The sequence below is a fragment of the Alosa sapidissima genome, chromosome 14, assembly GCF_018492685.1.
Source record: "Alosa sapidissima isolate fAloSap1 chromosome 14, fAloSap1.pri, whole genome shotgun sequence".
In the NCBI taxonomy this organism is placed as follows: Eukaryota; Metazoa; Chordata; class Actinopteri; order Clupeiformes; family Clupeidae; genus Alosa; species Alosa sapidissima.
This window is the reverse complement of record NC_055970.1, coordinates 33,799,981-33,819,624: the sequence shown is the minus strand read 5'-3', so window position 1 is coordinate 33,819,624 and position 19,644 is coordinate 33,799,981. Positions and strand designations below refer to the sequence as shown.

Genomic DNA, 19,644 nt, shown 5'->3' with positions numbered 1-19,644 from the left:
TCCAGAGAAAGACACCCACTATGGCCTTGACTGACCGGGCCTAGTTAATGAGGTCCTGTAGTGAAAGTTCAAGCTAGGCTATGTAAAGCGCCTTGAGACTTATCCATTTGTTCTGCCCCATCTAAAGGAAACTGAATTGAATACGGAGCGCGACTGAACGTGATGGGGAGAGGCAGGGTGGAGCGGGACTCACCCAGGCTGGAGTCTTTGCTGGAGGGACTGGGCCGGCCTTTCTCCTTCTTGCCGAACAGGCGGCCGATGGAGGACTTGATGCTCTTCTTCTTGGCAGCCTTGTTGAGCGAGTCCCTGACTGCTGTTACTGCTGCTGGGGGTTGCTGCCCTGACCGTCCTGCAGTCCAGCGATACTACAGAGGGACACGGGCATCGTCACATGGGAAAGAGTAAGACACACACACACACACACACACACACACACACACACACACACACACACACACACACACAGACACAGACAAGCACAGACAGACACAAACACCAATCAATCCTACAGAGCAGCTCATTGAGTGCACGTCTGAGTCATGTAACTGCACCACAGATTCCAAGATGTCTGGGAGTGGTGACAGGTTGACAGACGTCGCGTCCATCTCCTCTGACCGACGCCGAGCACTCACCCGCGAATGTCTCGGATGTCTTCGTGACTGGCCGCGTGGATGGCCCCTTTGTTGAGACGCATGGAGCGCGGGGGTGGTGGGGGGAGACGTTTCGCACCTGATGGTGGCTTTGTCGTCCTGCTCAGACTGGAGCCAAAGGGGAAGAAACAGTGCAAGTGCTTAAGCTCAGTGAGCAATATGGCTATAGCAATATGAGGAGCAGCAGTAAGAAGACTGGCCCCTACGACTGCCAAATGTGCACATCAACACTGTCAAAACCACATGGCCTTTGTTCCACTGTAGTCAAACATCAGCTTTTAATTTAGTAACAAATGTAATGAAACAATTCTAATAAGAATTGCTCGTGATTTAAGATTCAATGACAGCTGTATTTTCATGGTGGTCCTGTTAATTAGGGGTTTTCACGTTGCATTGTAAAAGACAAAGGGAAAAAAATGCAATTTGTACTGTTACCCAATAAAACAAAATGAAGAAATGTAGGCATATATGGATAACAACAAAACTACTGAGGCACCAAAGAAAAGGGCAAACTATAACAAGACAACCTTTGAATAGGCCCCCCCCCCCCCCCATGTACCATTTAAGATGAACCCTATATATATAGGCGGCCATGCTACTACGTCTGTGTGTGTGTGTGTGTGTGTGTGTGTGTGTGTGTGTGTTGTGTGTTTGTGTGTTTGTGTGTTTGTTTGTGTGTGGGGGGGGCGTGCGGCTGATTAAGTGTGCGCGGTCTTGGGGGCCCAAAAGCATTCCCACTAAATTACCTTCCTGCGGTGCTTCCGCAAGTCGCTAGGCTGTCAGAAGCATGAGAGGCACAGAGGAGACAAAAAGGCAAATTAGTGGCGCGGTGAGCGTGAATAGAGAGAGAAAGGGGGGGGGAGAAGGATGAGAGGAAGAAAGAGAGAGATGGAGAGAGAGGGAGGTGAAAAAATGAGGGGGGAGAGAGAAAGAGAGAAAGGGAGAGGCACACCAGAGGGAGATGAAGGGGAGGACAGACCCACAGCACAGCAGAAACACACAAGACACGCAATAACAAGTCTTATGCCACACAAACACACTCCCTGTAGCAAACTCCAACACACACTCTCATTCACATACTTTCATTAACTCAGCCTCATATTCGGGATGACACTCACAGCTTACCACTCAGCTGACACACATACTTGTTCTCACAGGCACAGAATCATGCATATACTAACTGATAACACAAATATGCACACACACACACAGTGTGTAGGCAGGCAGTGACTCATGCTGAAGCTGAAGGAGAGGCAGAGCAGAGCCCATGGCACACAGGGCAGGGAGGGGGGAGGGGGGAGGGGGGGTCTGGGGGGCAGCTGGGCTCATCCTTGGGGGCGCTGCAGTCTCTCTCTCTCTCTCTCCTGTCCACTCAGAGGCTCCACGGGGCCCAAACAGAGCGGTCCTTCAGAGCGGGGCCTGACGTGTCGAGCTGTGAGGATGCACCACGCACGGGGGTGGACAAATATGCACCACGCACGGGGGTGGACAAATATGCACCACGCACGGGGGGTGGACAAATATGCATTAACTCGCACACTCGCTTTCCTCTGTTTATCACATTCTGCTCTGGGGCGGCGCTACATTCTTTTATCATCTCTCTCTCTCTCTGGGTCTCTCCCTCTTTCTCTCTCTCTCTCTCCTTGCATGCCTTTCACCTCTGGCATTTCCAGGGTAAACGCCGGTTTGCTTTGGCTCTTTTTTTTCCTCCCCTCAGGCAGCTCTAATCACTCATTTCCTCCTTTGATCCCAGAGAGAGAGAGAGAGAGAGAGAGAGAGAGAGAGAGAGAGAGAGAGAGAGAGAGAGAGAGAGAGAGAGAAGAGGAGGAGAGAGAGAGGAGAGAGAGAGAGAGAGAGAGATAGAGAGAGAGAGAGAGAGAGAGAGAGAGAGAGAGAAAAAACCTCAGCAAAGAGCCGGCAGGCAGGAAGAAAGATTACGGAAAGCTCAGGAGAGATGGAGGGGTGAGGCAGGAGCCTCCTTTCATGACCGCCCTCAAAAAGAGAGCGAGAGAGGCGAGCGCGAGGGGAGAGAAAAAAGACGGCTCTTTAAAGACGAGTCGAGTTCCACAGCGGTGAGATAAGAAAAGGCCCACTGCTCAGATCTCTGGCAGTTAAACCATCATGAATAGAACCGGAGCTGAGAGAGAGACAGACAGACACACACGCACACACACACACACACACGTGTGTGTGTGCCCCTGAGGATGAGCCCGTGTGTGTATTACCTGGAAGAAGCAGGGGGTAGCTGTTGAGGGGGATGTTGTTAGCGGGGTTAGGGCAGGTAAGCTACGGTCTGATGTGAGAGCGAGCTCTGGATGACATAAGGGTCATAGCAGTAGTGCTGGACAACACAGACACAGGACACTGTTACAAACACCAAGGCTCTCCCCACCCCCCCCAACACAAAACAGGACACTGGTTACAACACAAAGGCCCCCCCCCCCCCCACCCCCACAACAAAAACACAACACAAAACACAACACAGGACACAATTAACAAAAGATGCTGATGATGGATGTATGCAATGGCAAAAGATGGGCAGTCCAGGGACGGAGTTAAGGTCCTTCCAGAACTCAAACCATTGTATCTCTAATCTCCAAATGCAACCTAAATGAGTGAGATCACTGCTCCACCACAGGACTGCAGCACAGTGCAAAGGTGAAGCAGCAAAACACTAGGACACGTTTGAGATCTGAAAACTGCACTACCCAACAGGATGAGACAAGTTGATGACCAATCACAAGGAGAACGGACATGGCAGGTGAGGCAATGTCATGATCATGCAAGCATCCTAACGGTCATCGACGGGCCAATGGCGTGTATGAGGAGCTTAATGGGTTTTGTTGGTTTACGGGAAGGGGGTGCTCACCAGGGTCATGACCCCCATTGCGGTCCACCTCTCGGTTGGGGCTGCGCGGGGCCCTGCGGGGCGTGGAGTGGCCAGAACCAGGCGGCGAGGAGCCAGCGTGACCTGGGGCCAGCAGGGAGGGGAGGGAGCGAGCTCATGGAGCGGAAACGGCCACCCAGGCTGTCACCACTGCCCACCCGAGACTCAATCTCCCTCGGCCCGGATCCGCCGTGCTCTCCTTCTCCTCCTGGATCATCCTGAGGAGGGGGGGGTAACACACACGTAACACTTCATATGCAACTACAGACGACACACACACACACACCTGGAAGCCTGATGTCAATACAAAAAGACAGATGAACATGACAACCAGGTTTTGCCACACACTAAACATCTCTCCTTTATTTATAGTTTAACGTTCCACCAACATACAAATCAAACACACACACACACTCTCTTCACCTGATCTCATTGTTGATGGCATCCAGCTGCTCCTGCAGCATGAGGGCAAGCGTCTGGGCGTCTGCCTGGCCGGCAGGGGACAGCAGGTCCACCGAGCTGAAGATGGTCTCGCGGTCATCCTCCAGGTCCGACACGTCCATGTCGCTCTCGAAAGCGTGCGCCACGTTGGCCAGCACGTTGGCCTGCTGCACGCGCTCCCACTCCTGCTCGTTGAGAGTTTGCACCTAACGGGGACATGGCACCCAAACACTGCGGCTTACATACTGAGCTTATCGTTTTTCTCATGGAGCGCATGCTTCAGACTGCTCCTACTCCCAATAGCTCACTGGACTAGATCAACAATTCCTTAAAAACGTATCAAAAGGTCCCGGAGAACTAAATATGACTCGGCTATTCAAGAGCAGGAATACAACTACAACATGCTTTCCTATGATGCGTTCTTTGTATTGTTTAGGCTGGACATTCAGAGGCCAAACCCATGCACTGCAATGGGGGACACAACTCCAAACCATCAGGGAAACTAGCTACTGGTAAAGAGGCGAGAGGAGAGCTAGCAGCATCACACCACTTACATGCCTCTGTAGTCCAGAGAGGAAGCAAAGAGAGAAGGAAGGAGGAGAGAGACACAAACATGGTGAAATCTAACTTGATACAATACGGACTCCTACAAACATGGTGAAATCTAACTTGATACAATATGGACTCATACACCATTTTTAAGAATCAGTGCAATGTGAAGAATACATTAGAAAACATAACATGTTCACAGGGACAAGTCTGAAATGAAAAACTGGGGTTAATATCTTCACAATCGGCGCGGGACCTCTGGTTTTGTGAGGATGCGGGAGAAGTGCCGGACCCACCTTGGAGGGTTCGTCCCTCAGGGCGGCACCCGGGCCCTTCTGTGGTCGCCCGCAGCACCAGCGCGCTGTTGTTAGTGGTCAGAGTGGCTGTCCATCATGGACGACGCCGAACACTGGGTACCTGAAGTCCGGGGTTGCTGCCAAGATGAAGAGCGCCTGCCCAAGCACACCAACCGACCAGCCAGTGAGTGAAGGGGTGTGTGGGGGAAGAAGGGATGCATGGAAATTAGGCCACGGAGGACAAGAGTGGATACTGGCCATGCTTACCCGTGCAGTAGAGAGTTACTCCGGCTGCGGCCCTGCTCGTTCTCAGCCCTCATGGTCTCAATCTGAATCAGAAGCTGCCTCCTGAGGGGCCACACACAGACACAAACACTCATTAATTATAGTTATATACATACTATAATTACTTAAGGATAGTCATATATATATATATATATATACACACACACACACATACACTATACTATTCCTGCATTTGCATATAATTATATAATAATATAATATTAGGGCAGCCGTGGCCCACTGGTTAGCACTCTGGACTTGTAACCGGAGGGTTGCCCGGTTCGAGCCCCGACCAGTGGGGCCGCGGCTGAAGTGCCCTTGAGCAAGGCACCTAACCCCTCACTGCTCCCCGAGCGCTGCCATTGTAGCAGGGCAGCTCACCACTGCGCCGGGATTAGTGTGTGCTTCAACCTCACTGTGTGTTCACTGTGTGCTGTTTGTGTTTCACTAATTCACCGATTGGGTTAAATGCAGAGACCAAATTTCCCTCACGGGATCAAAAAAGTATATATACTTAATATATACATACCTTTTCATGGTGAGCCCTCCTCAATCAGCTTCTTAGTGTGCTCAAGATCACGAATGAGGGTGTTTCTGAAGGGGAACAACAAGGAGAGAGAGAGAGAGAGAGAGAGAGAGAGAGAGAGAGAGAGAGAGAGAGAGGCTGAACAGTCATCTTGTTTTCCAAGCCACACCCACAGAACTAGAGCATGTAAAAACAAACTGGGCCTGTAATGAACTGGCTGTAATGAAACATGTCCATATTCCAGCTGCACTGAGGCTGCCCAGTGGTGGGTCTGGACCAAGCCCGGCAGAACCCAGAGCTCCAGCGGTACCTTCTCCTCCAGAGCAGACATCCTCTCCTTTAGGTGGAGCTGTAGCCTCTCGTTGGACTCTGACAGCAGCTTGTCCTACCGTCTCGGACAGACGCTTGTTGTGCTCTTCGTTCATCTTCTCTCGCTGGCGGGCCTGTGGTCAGCAAACATGCATATAAATATGAGCAAACACAAACATGTACTCCAGCTCAAAAGCAGGAAAGGTTTTGTTTATGTCTGGTGACAAAGGGTTGATGCCTGAGTGAAAGCTGGGGCAGAAACGAGCGAGATGCCAATACATGTTGCCAGGACCACTGACCCAGCTGATGAAATGACTGACAGGAAATGACATTGTGGGTGGTGAACTTTGACCCCTTACCCTGAGCAGCTCCTGGTTCTTTTCCTCCAGCTGTGCCTCCAACTGTTTCAGCCTCTCCTCCACGTTACCATGGCGCTCTTCAGCCTGATTAAGGGTTAAAAGAGGGAGACGAATGAGAAACTCGGAGAGGCACAGCAATAGACACTGCTGAGAGAGAAAAAAACTGAAACCTCAAAATCATAAATGACTTGTATCAAAATGCATAATGGCACAGAGAACAAAAGACGTCCGTCCCACCGATCCACAAGAGAGACAGCAGAACAGAAAGAAGCCTGACAAAGAGCTAAGTCAGCCAGCAGACACGCACACACACACACACACACACACACACAGACAGACATCATGCTCCAGGAAGCACAAGACGCATACTAAGCCAGGGCCAACGTGTACAGAACAGATAGCGTACCACAAACAGACCTACACACGCACTGAAAAAGACAAAAACAAAACATACATAGAGGACTTCCTGGGTTAGCCAGCCAGCCAGCCAGACAGACAGCCACGTGGTGAGCGGCGGCACACCCAAACACAGAGGTTAGTGGAGATAAGGATTCCTTGAGAGTTGACCCAAACTCCAGTGTGTTTGGAGGAGGATGTGGCCCGACAGTAGAACATCGCTCATGCGCCCCATATGGGCCCCATGTTCTACTGTCTCACTTCAACTCCCAAAGGAACAACCAGAGCAAGAACGTCATGAAGAACGTCTGAAAGTGGAAGGTGGTTTTTGATGGGCCCGTCTACAAAGGGCTTTCTGGCTTTTCCTAATCATTCAGCAGTTAGTTCAGCTGAACTAACTATCTGAACTCATTCATTCAGATCAGTAAAATGCTAAAGAAGTTCGCTTCATGTGTTTTACTTCCGTCATGCCTTTTGTGTTTTTAGAATCTGGCTGTCGGATCGCCAGGACCCTTTGAAGAGGTGGCCCTCCGAAACCCCGGTCAGGCAGCCCTGCCCTGAGGCCTGCTGGGAGCCAAAATGCCCGGCGCGCTCCCACCCCTGCCCCTGACGTGGGCGTCACCAGCCTTTCCTGCGGCCTCCTGCGTAAGCGAGCTGGCACACTTCCTGTTATGGTTAGATTACAGCACTTTAAAGGGAGCTCTGGAGCCGAGGGGTGGAGGGATGGAGGGATGGAGGGATGGAGGGGGGGGGGGGGGGGGGGTTAGGGGAGGAAAAATATAAATCTGGGCATGAATGAGAACAGGCTGGGCAGGCAGGCAGAGGGGCAGGCATGGAACTGGAACTGGTGGAGAACGTTTGGAGAGGTGGAGTGGAGGGGTCGCGGTGTGAAGACTGCAGTGTACCTTCCTCTGAGCTTTAGTGTCCTGAGAGTCCTTAGAGTCAGACTACACAGAGACAGGGACAGCAGGGAGGACAGACAGGGGACAGGGACAGAGAGAGAGAGAGAGAGAGAGAGAGAGAGAGAGAGAGAGATAGAGATAGAGAGAGAGAGAGAGAGAGAGAGAGGAGAGAGAGAGAGAGAGAGAGAGAGAAAATGCAGAGTGCAGAGGGAGGGGCTTTTAGTACAGGCACAGAACCAAAAGACTTAAGTACAGACACAGAGGAGAACAGTGTTCCATTCTGCTGCAAAGAGGGCAAAGAGAGAAAGAGAGAAAGAGAGAGAGAGAGAGAGAGAGAGAGAGAGAGAGAGAGAGAGAGAGAGAGAGAGAGAGAGAGAGAGAGCATGCCAGAGAGAGAGAGAGAGAGAGAAATGACAAGAGTGAAAGTGAAAGAAACTATTGGAGGACTACGGAAAGGTAGAAAAGGGCAGAGCACAGGCACAGACAAAAGGAGAACACTTGAAACACTTAAGAGGGCAGACGCTGCTTGTTGTCCCACTGCTGCTTGTTGCCGATGCAGCCACCTTACAACTACAATAAGGACAAGTGGACGGGGACAGGTTGTGGTTTAGACACAAATGACCACAGCCTGACCACACATAGTGTGTGCCAAACGGAGCCAGTAGGAAGAGGATGGCATCCTACAAAAGCAAACTGGACAGAGCATAAAAACTGGTCTGGGAGGAGCACAGAGATCACAAGGATTAACAAACCACAGCGTAGGCAGACAGGGTTAGCTGCAGGGCGGTCTTCAGAGGTCAACCGCAGAGGTGCGAGAGGTGGCCGACGCACACACACAAGGGCATGCAAGTGACGCAGCAGAGATTGTAAGGTCAGATAAGAGAGCGTTGAGTTTCAATTAGTGCACTGGTTGATCCGAGACCTTTCAACCTCGACACTCAACTTTATCTCTACGCCTTTAAAAGCTGCATAATCTGATTGTGCAAGTAAATGCTTCAGTAATTACACAATTTTTGAGATGTTTTTTTTTCCTGACTGAACCAAAGTGGGCAAAGCTGTCAACCCGACAGCTATGTGGGAGAAATGAGCTCAGAACAGCCCCAAAAATGGTGCTCTAAAATGAGCTTGGACGGGGGGGGGGGGGGATGTGAGGATGATGAGCCTGGAGAGCAATAGGTAAACAGACAGCTCTGAGCTGTGGGGCAGGGTGGGGGTGGGTGGGGGGGATGCTAATGGTAATTAGACAGAAGATGTCCTTGCCAAAGGCTGAAACAGCAGTCTCCCCACACGCTTCTAGCTCTCTCTCTCTCTCGGACATTTATTACCCGAGGGGCAAAACACCACGCTGCCAAGCCTCAGCATATACTCCATTACAGAGGTCCACATTAAGGTTTCATGCTCGTTTGTCTTAAAGTAAGCAACATCGTCCAAAACTGTGGGACGAGGCCCGCAGTGTCCACTCCATTTAGTTCAATTGGTTGAGATGATGACTAACACATACAGATGGCGTCTGTCCAGCAATGGTCTAAATACAGGGCCAGACTGCTCAAAAATAGCCCCAGGCCTGAATTTAGAATGGACCCACTCCTAAACAATAGCAGTGGGAAGCCTAACAGGCCAATTGGCATTGTGTAGAGTTCAGCCTCTCTGACAAGCCGAGAGAAATAATGCGAAATAATTCCACACTCTCTGAAGGTGAGCAACTTTCACCAACACAGAGGTGAAAGCAGTCATTACATGAAAACTGGCCTACAAGACCAGATCCTAAAATGAGGTTCAAGTCTATCCAGATTAGGTTACAGAAGAACCAAACAAGAGACGACGATGGACACAGACAGAGGTGTAAAACCACATGGGCCAGCACATGGGCCAGCACATACTGTAGGCCAGCACATGGGCCAGCACATACTGTAGGCCAGCACATAGGCCAGCACATACTGTAGGCCAGCACATGGCTGGTACTGCAGAGGCTCCAAGCTCCAGGGGCTTTGAAAGAAGGCTCCACATCAGTCAGAGATAAAGAAGCTGGCTAACATTTGGGAGGGAAATCTAGGAAATTAAATAAAGTTGTATTATTTAATATTACTCCTGATACAAAAACATGGCAGCAAGGTAAATGTGATTCAGTCTACAAACGGTTCCTTGCAGTGTTTAGTATATCTTAAGATTATCTTGTTAACTGGAAATGCCATTTATTGAATGCTAAAATAACTGTGAAATGTCCGTGTCTGTGCTGTGAAAAAGCGGACACTCATGATCTTGAAGTTCAATGAACGACTTCAGGTTGTCTATACAAGCAATACAGCTTCACTGTTAGAATGTAATTTTTACTTTGGTTGCATCCTTCCTCTATATTATGATTCAGTGGGAAATAAAACAATCATATATCACACTATATAGAGCAGCGTGAGTTGGCAGCAGTTAGTTAGCCAGAGTAGGCTAGTTTATTACACTACCTTCAAGCAACACACATATGGCATTTAGGGGTAAAAAGCATCAGTCAGTGATGTTGACGTGTGGTGTGTGGTGTGTGAGTGTGTGTGTGTATGTGTGTGTGTGGTGTGTGTGTGTGTCAAATTCAGTATCCAGGGCTGGCCACAGGAGTCTCCCCATCCTATTGCTAAGAAGAGGCGGCCTGGCAGGCGTGCAGTGTGTGTGGGCGGGGCTTACCTTGGTGAGAGCGGCGACTCTCTGTGCCAGCTCCGCCTCCACCTCGGGCAGCGTCTCCGCCTTCCTGATGGTCTGCTGGAGCTTCTGCTCGGCCAGCTCCAGACGCTCCTGCAGCTGCCGGTTCTTATCCTCCGTCTGCCGGACAACGCACAGCACACAACACACTGGGTCACGACCCGACAGGGACACAACATACCAACTTACAGAGCATTACGCAGGACTCTCCATGAGCGGCTGAGCCGTTTCAATAAGCCATCAAGATCATGAAAGAAAGCACCCATCTACATAGAAGCCATCAGTTGCGTTAGTCCGACCTGGTAGGTGGTGTCAGTTGAACAGTTGCACCAAAACGGGCAAGTATTAAAAGATTAATCAAAAGTGCATTGCCATTCTTCAGTTATCTGTAGTTGCCCCTTAGTTAACAACAGTGATTCACAAATTGAGAAAGTTCTCACACCAAAAGGGGAGTTCCTGAGTGAAATCAGTTGGCACAGACACTGGCCAGAGCACACGTTTGGCTTGTGAGCTTCACAGCTCTGGCCGTGATAAAGCCCAGCCACCGGCCATCTGAATAAACAGTGAGCAAAGAGACGCTTATCACAGCTCTATCGGGATACAAGAGGCCTCTTCATGGGTTCTCTCCCCTGCAGGGGACCAGCTACATTTCTGCTCTTTCTTTGCTAGCAGTACTAAGTCAATATTTTGTGTGTGTGTGTGTGTGTGTGTGTGTGTGTGTGTGTGTGTGTGTGTGTGTTCCGAGGAAAAGAGGAGACAGGCAAGGGAAAGGGCAAAAAACAAACAGGGCAAATAACAGACAGAGTGAGGGAGAGAGAGAGAGAGAGAGAGAGAGAGAGAGAGAGAGAGAGAGAGAGAGAGAGAGAGAGAGAAAGAGAGAGAAAGAGAAAGTGAAAGTGACAAAGAGGAGAGTAAAGAGAGCGAGCAAACGCAGGGGGAGGATGTTGGTGTGTTAAAGAGCGAGGGCAGGAGAGAGAGAGAGAGAGTGTGTGTGTGTGTGTGTGTTTGTTGGTGTGCGAGTCGGTGTGTGTGTGTGCATACATTCCCTTCGGGGCCACACCACTGTCCCTGCCTCTTTGGAGAGCATCTCCGTAAACTAACATGACTCCCAGGCGTCCTATTCAGCGCCTGCTGCAGTGAGTGGCCTGTCAATGCACCGAGAGGGGTCCTAATGTTGCCAGGGCACTGCGGGCTGTTCCTGCCGTCCAAAAGAGTGCCCGTCACATTACACACACCGCACACACACACACACCGCACACACACACACACACACACCGCTACCCTCCCTCCCTCCACCCCTGCTCTGGCCTGCAGAGAGGAACAGAGGGACAAAGGGGACAAAAGCAGCGGCTGGGGGACAGGAAGGGACGGGTAGGGGGCGGGCTGCCTGCCTCCGCTACCTACAAATAGCCCGCCGCATGGAAACGTGCACAGCGCCGGACCACCATGAAGGGGGCCAGCTGGGAAACAGCAGCCACACGGCAGCGCACTCACCGGCCCTCTGGCCTGCACTCAGTTGGACAAGGCTGCGCTCGTACTGCAATGTGCTACTGATATCCAGACCGGCGCTCAGGTTCCCCATATGGACAAAACAGCACCGTGTGCAGCTATTGGCAACAGTGCAGAGTGCAGGACGGTACTCCTCTGGTTCAGCTGTGTGTGGTCAGATCAACGTGCCTGGAGTGCCTGGTCTGCCCCTGCACTGTGTCCATCTCAAACAGATGGAGGAGGAGCAGCAGCAGGAGTCTGCAGTGCTGGGCCGTCACTGGGGCTCACCTGCCGGAAGAGCGACTCCTTGTTGGCGATCTCGTTCTCCAGCTTGTCGTTGAGGTCGTGCACGGACGTGGCCTCCCTCTGGGCGGCCAGGTAGCGCTTCTCCAGCGTGGTGATGCGCTCCTCCATGTCATCCTTCTGGGCCATCGACTGCCATGGGACACACAGCCAGTTATGAGCAGCATCACAGACATTTACACATGGCAAAGACATTTACACATGGCAAACAGCATGGGAACAGCAATCATTAAGCAATTTATTCATAATTTACTGCAGGCCACTATGATACTCTGATATATTTTCAGGATGTACATCTAGGACAACATCCAAATTCATTGTATTTCTCACATTCTGTGGGATTTGTAATAATTGACAATGCCTACTACAACTAGGGCTGTGTATTGGCAAGGACCGACATGGGTCACGATGCAATACATTACGATGATACATATTGTGATATATAGCATCACTTTTTACCGAGAATGTAAACATAGAGCTGGAAACACAATTTGCTGTGTACCACCTGGGCAGTAGAATATGCAGATCACATGACACTGATAATTCAGCAGACAAATAATAATAAAACAATATTGCAATAGTCAGCTGTAAAGACTTTTTTGCAAAGCCTAATGCTTTAATAAAAAATATCGATATTTGGTGGCAGTGGAGATATGTTATATTGCGCAAGTGGCAATACAATATATCGATATCGAAAGCACAGCCCTAACTACAACCGGTCTTTGTACACCTATCCACCTCCATGTATTAAAAGGTTAAATAGTCCATTTCCAGACCCTTCTTCGTCCCTGTGTCCATGTGAGCCCACCTCTCGGATGTCCCTCTGCAAGCGCGTGTTCATGTCCTCGGACTTGATGAGGTCCTTGCGGGCAGTGTCCAGGTCCTCCTCCAGTTCGGCCACACGGCCGGTCAGGCACACGAGGCGCTCCTTCATCTGCAGCACCTCCTTGCTCTGCCGGTCGATGAGATCCTGCAGCTCCACCACACGCCCAGCGTCCTCCTCCGAGCCGTCCGACGAGCGCTACACACACACACACACACACACACACACACACACACACACCCCCAATCAACATCCAATACACTCAGGAGAACTGACGCAACCAACGACCAGATCAAATACATTTACGAATGCACAATCAACAACCATATAAAGATCAGGGGCCGTATTCACAAAGAATTTTAAGGCTAAAAGTAGCTCCTAACTGGCGAATTTAGGAGCAACTCCTAAAAATAATGAGCGTGTCACTCTTAACTTTAGGACTCCTAATTTTTTTTCACTAAAAGTAGTTCACGAAGGTCATTTTAGACCTAAAAGTAGCACCTAAGTCTGGAACAGCTTAAAAGAAGACGAGAGGACTCCTAACTCACTGAGGCCTATTCACGAACCGCTTTTTGTGGAATTTCACGTTGCGATGTTTTGAAATGCTTATGCGGCTACAGGAGCTTCCAATTGCGAGGGAACAATTTTGCATTGTAGGCATAAAAGGGATGCAATAACGCCACCAACAACAACCAAAACTACTCATTGTCAACATGTAAATTAAATTTAACGTTTCATTGTGAATCAAATTAAAATGTTCTCTTTGCAAACGTATAGGCATAGGCTATAGTGACCGGTTAATTTAATAATGTTGCAAAGATACTGCTTCAATCCCCATGTTTCATTAGACTACTAGGCTATTTGTTTTGCCTTACTCTTTATTCATTTAGGCTAGGCCTTTTTATTCAGTTCAGTTTATTCATCATCTTCCATCCTTTGCACTACTTGTGTAGCGCACACATTCTCAGACCGGTCACCTGTCACTCATCATGATAAGGGAGGTGTTTGGAATCATTCCCGCGTTACAATCATCAGCCATTCAAGGTGGTCACTTCAGTCAAGCTCGTGCATGAGTAATGATGTCATCCATAGCAACGAAGACTCACTCTTAGTTGTCATTTTTCCTTACTAAGAGTAGGTCTGAAAGGCTTTGTGAACTTTTAAGAGAAAACTCCTAGCTAAAATCTTTTAGTGCGATTTAGGAGTACTCCTAGTGGTAAGATAAAAGGCTTTGTGAATATGGCCCCAGATTTAATAATAACAAATAACATTAAATGATAACAAATAACAACAACAAAACAACATAACTGCTACTGATTCAAAACAACATAACTGCTACTGATTAAAGGTGTGAACAATGGAAAGTAAACTGCAATGACACAACAGAGGCATGTACCAAACCAGAATGCCTGCCAGGCCACCTGGATGTGGTCACAGGTGGGGCACTAGTAATACCAGTTTGCCTGCAAAGCCACAGGAGTGGCAAAGTCAATGCCAGATTACTACTGTCTCATATCATATTGAATCTGATGGTGAAAACAGGACATTCAGCTGTTAGCGAAGGATAAAAGGCCATTCTATAGTCATTTGTGGCCAGGGGAAGAAAACTAATAAAACTAATAAAACACATACCAGCTCCCATTTCTCATCTGAACTGTTCTCATCTGGGGCTGTTTTTGTGCTGGGCCATGGATAATGTGCCACTCAACTGGCCTGTGTGTGCAGATCTCCCACCAGAGTCTGTCCTCAACAGCGAGTGTTCACTCACAGGGGTGACTCCAGTTCAGCTGGGCCTAAAGGTTGGGGCAGGCCGGGGTGGGGTGGGGCGGGGAGTTCTAATGTAATTTAAATCAGCAACAACCCCCCCGCTGTGCAAGAGCTTCACTGCAGCAGCCAGTGGCAGCGCCAGCAGTTAACCCTTCTGTTCCCTTTAATCAAATAAGCCCAGCGCCTGTCTTAGCCCCGACTCATATGACTTCTATTACACCATCTGATCTGGCCAGGCTAGACAGCGTTCATCCTTTCAAAATAGCCTGTTCGAACAAACACAATGGACAGTGTTAGAGGAGTCTTATGCAGGCCGCTGCTATTGTCGTGAGCAAGATCGAGATGGCCGCCTTCACGCACAGGTACTGCAGGGCCCAGCGTTATCAGGCCTCACTGCACGCGCACCAACGGATGAGCGGATGGACAGAATGGTCGGTGGACAGCAGGGTGGCACCATCTGCCACGCTCGTCGCTGACGCAGATAGTCCCATATCTCTGGGCCAAGGGGCGTGGGGTGGGGTGGGGTGGGGGTGGAGAGGGGTGTGGAGCTTACCTTGCCGTTTGTGCTGGGCACGCTCTCCGAGTTGTGGTTGATTTCCGTCGTGCCGTCGATCAGCAGCTTCTTCTGACTGTTCTGCTCGCGGAGATAGTTGAGCTGGTGAGGAAGACGGTGGAGATGAAGAGAGAGCAGCGCACGTCATGCTTCCACAGGAAAAAGGGAAAGCGAGGCCATGGCAGTGGAGCAGATGGTGGCTGTGTGCTAGGAGGCTTTTTTTGGCTGAGTGCAGACATTTGTGGAGTGCAACAGCAGACCACCAGCAGCTTAACACTGATACTGTCAGAGACTCCACTAATGTTGACACACTAGCGTGTGTGTGTGTGTGTTTACAGATATGACAAGCTTAAAACAGACGTCCTACTGAGGACTAACTGCACAGACAGGCAGTTCTTAGAATTATTCAAAACACACATGTACTATGAGTGTTAGTGTACATGTGCTTGTGTATGAAAGTGTGTGTGTGTGTGCGTGTGTGTGTGTGTGTGTGTGAGAGAGAGAGAGCATGTCTGCGTGCCAGCATCAAAGTCCTTCAGAGTGGGTCTGGATCATTTCTGGTTGAGTAATTCACCTCTGTGTGTGAGTGCGTTTCTATTGAATATTCTGCAAACACATGGGGGCACGGGTGCGCACGCAGACACACACACACCAGAGAGAGAAAAAAAAAAAAAAAAATGTAGGCCACTCTCCCATCATGCTCCCTGCTCCCTTTTGTCAATCTTAATCTCATCACGGGCTCGCTTTGGAGAGAGGCGAGGGAGAGCGAACGCCAGCCAAAGAGAAATAGACGGAGTGCAAAACAGAGCAATGCACAGGGACAAGATTACCACTAGTGGTGAAATGACCTTGGTCTGGAATAAACAATGCAATACACAATCTTATTTTTATTATATTAGATATCATTTCTTTTTAGCCTACACTACTGTTGGCGCTTGCGTGAACTGGATTTAAAAACAGCACACAGAAACACGCCCCTTTAATGCTGCCATGCCATGCTGATGTTGACACTTCCTGCAAGACCTTGACTCGGGGGAATGTTCCGGCGCTTCTCTGTAATTCATGAGCTCACTATTGATGAAGAGGGAGTGGGGCTGGTGAGAGATAACACCCAGCTGTCGGCAAGTCAGTGAGTCATCAGCGCTGCTTCTTCTTGCTGTTCAGTGCCAGCTCTGCTAAACTGGTCGGTCCTGATGAGGTTGGTTAGCCTGCCTGCCTGCCCTAGGTCTGTGGGTGAGGGCTTAGCTTATGGAGGCAGAGCAGGTACTTATAGGACAAATTAGACACCAGTGCTCCACATTCCTCTGGGAAGGCCATGTGCCAAAGGCTGGTTAAGACAGCCCTGAGCAGAGAACATTTGACTGTGACTGTGTGACTGTGTGTGTGTGTCATACCTCCTTGCTAGTATTTGTCAGCTGTTCCTCCAAGGCACTACACCGCTCGAGTGCTACCCGCAGCCTCTCCCTAACCTGAAAGACACAAACACAAATGATTACTCATCTCCCCTGGACACATGTTAAAAACTCCCTGACGACACACAAACACACCATCTCAAAGGTCAGCTGCAAAGGACCTTCTCTTTTCACAATAGTTTTGGAGCATTTGGACATTTTGATTGATACATAAAAGATATTTCCCTATGCATCCTTATGCAAGTTCTAACTGACCTCAAACCCAATGTTTTATATATATATATATATATATATATATATATATATATATATATATAGCTCACCTTCTCGTCCAGGGCTTTGTGGTGCTCGAACAGAGACTTGAGGGCCTTGAGCACCTCCACCTCGCTGGACACCCCAGCCGGAGACTGGGCCTGCCTCTTCACCACAGTCATCCTGAGGGAGCGCTCGTGACGGGACACCAGGCACTCCAGATGCTCCAGGAGCAACTACAGCCACAAGGGCAGGAACAGGGAAAAGGGAAGTCAGTAGCAGTCGGTACGGATAACAAGTGAAGAGAAGTGAAGAGAAAGTACATTGTAAACCAACAAATCTGTTGTGTTTCAAGCAATTCGTACATCTAACGTGACCACACTAGCAAACACCTTCATGCAATGGAATGCTCTCAGGGATGAATGTGAATGCCACCGTGCATGACCGGTCAGTCTGTGACTGACATTTGTAGGAGTAGAGAGAGCATTCCAGAGAGTTGCATGCAAGGCAGAACACTGTTACGTGTGTGTATGGGCTGGTTTTGGGACACACACACACACACACACACACTCCTGTCACTCAGTCATGCTGTGCGGCACAGCGGGATCCCATCAGGGCCGTTAGGATGACAAAGCCCAAACTCATCCCCTCTGTGGCTCCTTCTAATCCCTCCATCCATCTCTCCCTCAATCTCTCACTACACTGCTGCGCTGGGTCTGTGCCAAGTGTGTCAGGCAGCAGCAAGCCACACTTGGATTAACCCCCCCTACAGACGGGCCTCCCTCTGCTTTGACTGACAGGGTTGTTAACCAACGACAGCCCACAGTGGCCTTTGGAGCTTCTAAGGAGTTTGAGTGGCAGGGAACTGGACGTATAGCAGCCCGGACTGTGCAGCAGGGCCCCGCCTCGGCATTCTGACTGGACAGCGTGGCGAGGGGATTAACCTATGACAGGCCGCGTTGGTGACCCTGCATCGTGCTCCGTCGCCCTCTTGTTAGCAAAGCCTTCTAATCCACACAGCAAATACCAGAGGGGGCCACAGTCTTGCACAAAACCACTGGGATTCAACCCACTCATCAAAAAAACACACAGTCAGTCATCGCCTTGGCCTCTAAACAAACCCATATCCACATACCTCTAAAGCACACCCAAAACACCAAGACAAGGCACAGAGGGACATCCATTCACTGTAGTGCAGAAAAGTTTACGTAAGTGTAACAGTGTGGAGTGTGACAGAGAGAGTTACACTGCTGGCAGTGTGAGCCACATTCCAGTATACAGCACATGGGTTAATATGCTCGTTTCCCTTACAGCGCTGCAGCCTTACCTACCCATGTATAAACAACCCCAAGGAACCTATCTAAACCTGACCGTCATTACAGGTCAGGGAGGGTCACTTGGACACTTAGCCAACAGGTTGAGATTGGATGACCTCACTCAGATGCTGGAATGGTTGTGCAAGACTGTATTTTCCATAACACCTATGTGAGAGCATAACACATGCATACTGTTTGAGAGAGAGAGAGAGAGAGAGAGAGTGAGAGTGTGTGTGTGTTTACAAAAATCTCCTCTTACCCGTGTGTTGTTGCGTTCGGCTTTCAGCTCGGCGATCTCCTCCTCCCTCTCGAGGAGCTGCTCGCGGCACATGTTCACCTCCTTGGTCAGCGCTGCAAACTCCTGCACACAGTGACAGAGCACAACACCATTCAGTCAGGCCCCAACAGCTCCACAAACACATCCCTCCCAAAAATACACTCTAACAAGAGCGCTCCCACCCAAATAATAATAATAATAATAATAATAATAATAATAATAATAATAATATGTTTTATTTATATAGCGCGTTTCTCAGACTCAAGGTCACTTTACAAAGTCAACACAAACAAAGCAAGACAACATAAAAACAAACAGACAGTAAAAAAAGGGCAATTGTGATGAGTCAAGCGTTGGCGGAAGGTGAAATAACATCTATCACCATGCCTTCCCCTGACCAGTCAAACACAACACTACTGTCACAAAGCCACAGCTAATAATCATACGGAACATCTATGGACTGTGTTCATTCTTCTATCCAAACAAAAACACAGCTTTTTGCATATAGGCCTATTGCTTGCTTATGAGTGTGATAGTCACTTTGCTAAATATGTTTTCAGCAGATTAGATGCATGATTGCTCCAGAAGAATGTGTGTGACTCACGTTTATAGCCCCCCAAGGACAAAGTCCAAGCCAGCAGCCAGCCAGACCACAGCAATAGAAATACAAGTGGTGCTAGAGAGGATGTGTCTAACATAGGGAAGTGTGGGTTTTGCAGCCAACGCATAATAAACAGCACAAAAGCCTGGGCACGGGGCTTTTTCATTGGATTTCTCCACAAGACTGTGACTCCCCAACACTCTTCACACTCCACGACCCAAATCGGGGGCCATCTTTTGCGGAGGCAGTGAATGAGTCCCTCTGAGTGGCCTGCTGAGTGCTCAGGCAAGCGTAAACTGTGGCCTACAAGCACTCAGCGATCGACCGACCAACCGACCGCCTCTTAGCACTGCAGCCTCGCTGCCTTAGAGAGCGGCCAGTGACGAGATTCTTCACTTCCTCCTGCGGGGGACAGTCAAGACAGCTTCCGGCAGGGAAATGACATGAAATGGGATATGGGGGGCAGCCCAAGACGCTGTGCAGTGAAAGTCTCTGCTGTGTCAGAATGAGGTCATGCAGCATACACACATCATGTGTGCATAACATACACCACGGCTGCAGGTGGTA

The 19,644-nt window shown here is 49.5% G+C and overlaps 1 protein-coding gene across 1 annotated transcript in view; it reads right to left on the bottom strand.

Annotated features, from left to right (window-relative positions):
- ppfia1 (PTPRF interacting protein alpha 1) overlaps positions 1–19,644 on the bottom strand; it is a 46,528-nt gene that overhangs the window by 11,593 nt on the left and 15,291 nt on the right. The window contains 29 exon segments of the mRNA XM_042062087.1: positions 194–305; positions 307–330; positions 332–365; positions 633–703; positions 705–758; positions 1,397–1,426; positions 3,520–3,537; positions 3,539–3,637; positions 3,639–3,722; positions 3,725–3,755; positions 3,961–4,184; positions 4,533–4,538; positions 4,824–4,871; positions 4,873–4,896; positions 4,898–4,933; positions 4,935–4,979; positions 5,078–5,171; positions 5,520–5,541; positions 5,653–5,702; positions 5,940–6,019; positions 6,021–6,077; positions 6,303–6,386; positions 10,271–10,405; positions 12,062–12,208; positions 12,885–13,097; positions 15,220–15,321; positions 16,614–16,688; positions 16,955–17,119; positions 18,459–18,560. Coding sequence (XP_041918021.1) covers positions 194–305; positions 307–330; positions 332–365; positions 633–703; positions 705–758; positions 1,397–1,426; positions 3,520–3,537; positions 3,539–3,637; positions 3,639–3,722; positions 3,725–3,755; positions 3,961–4,184; positions 4,533–4,538; positions 4,824–4,871; positions 4,873–4,896; positions 4,898–4,933; positions 4,935–4,979; positions 5,078–5,171; positions 5,520–5,541; positions 5,653–5,702; positions 5,940–6,019; positions 6,021–6,077; positions 6,303–6,386; positions 10,271–10,405; positions 12,062–12,208; positions 12,885–13,097; positions 15,220–15,321; positions 16,614–16,688; positions 16,955–17,119; positions 18,459–18,560 — 2,266 coding nt within the window.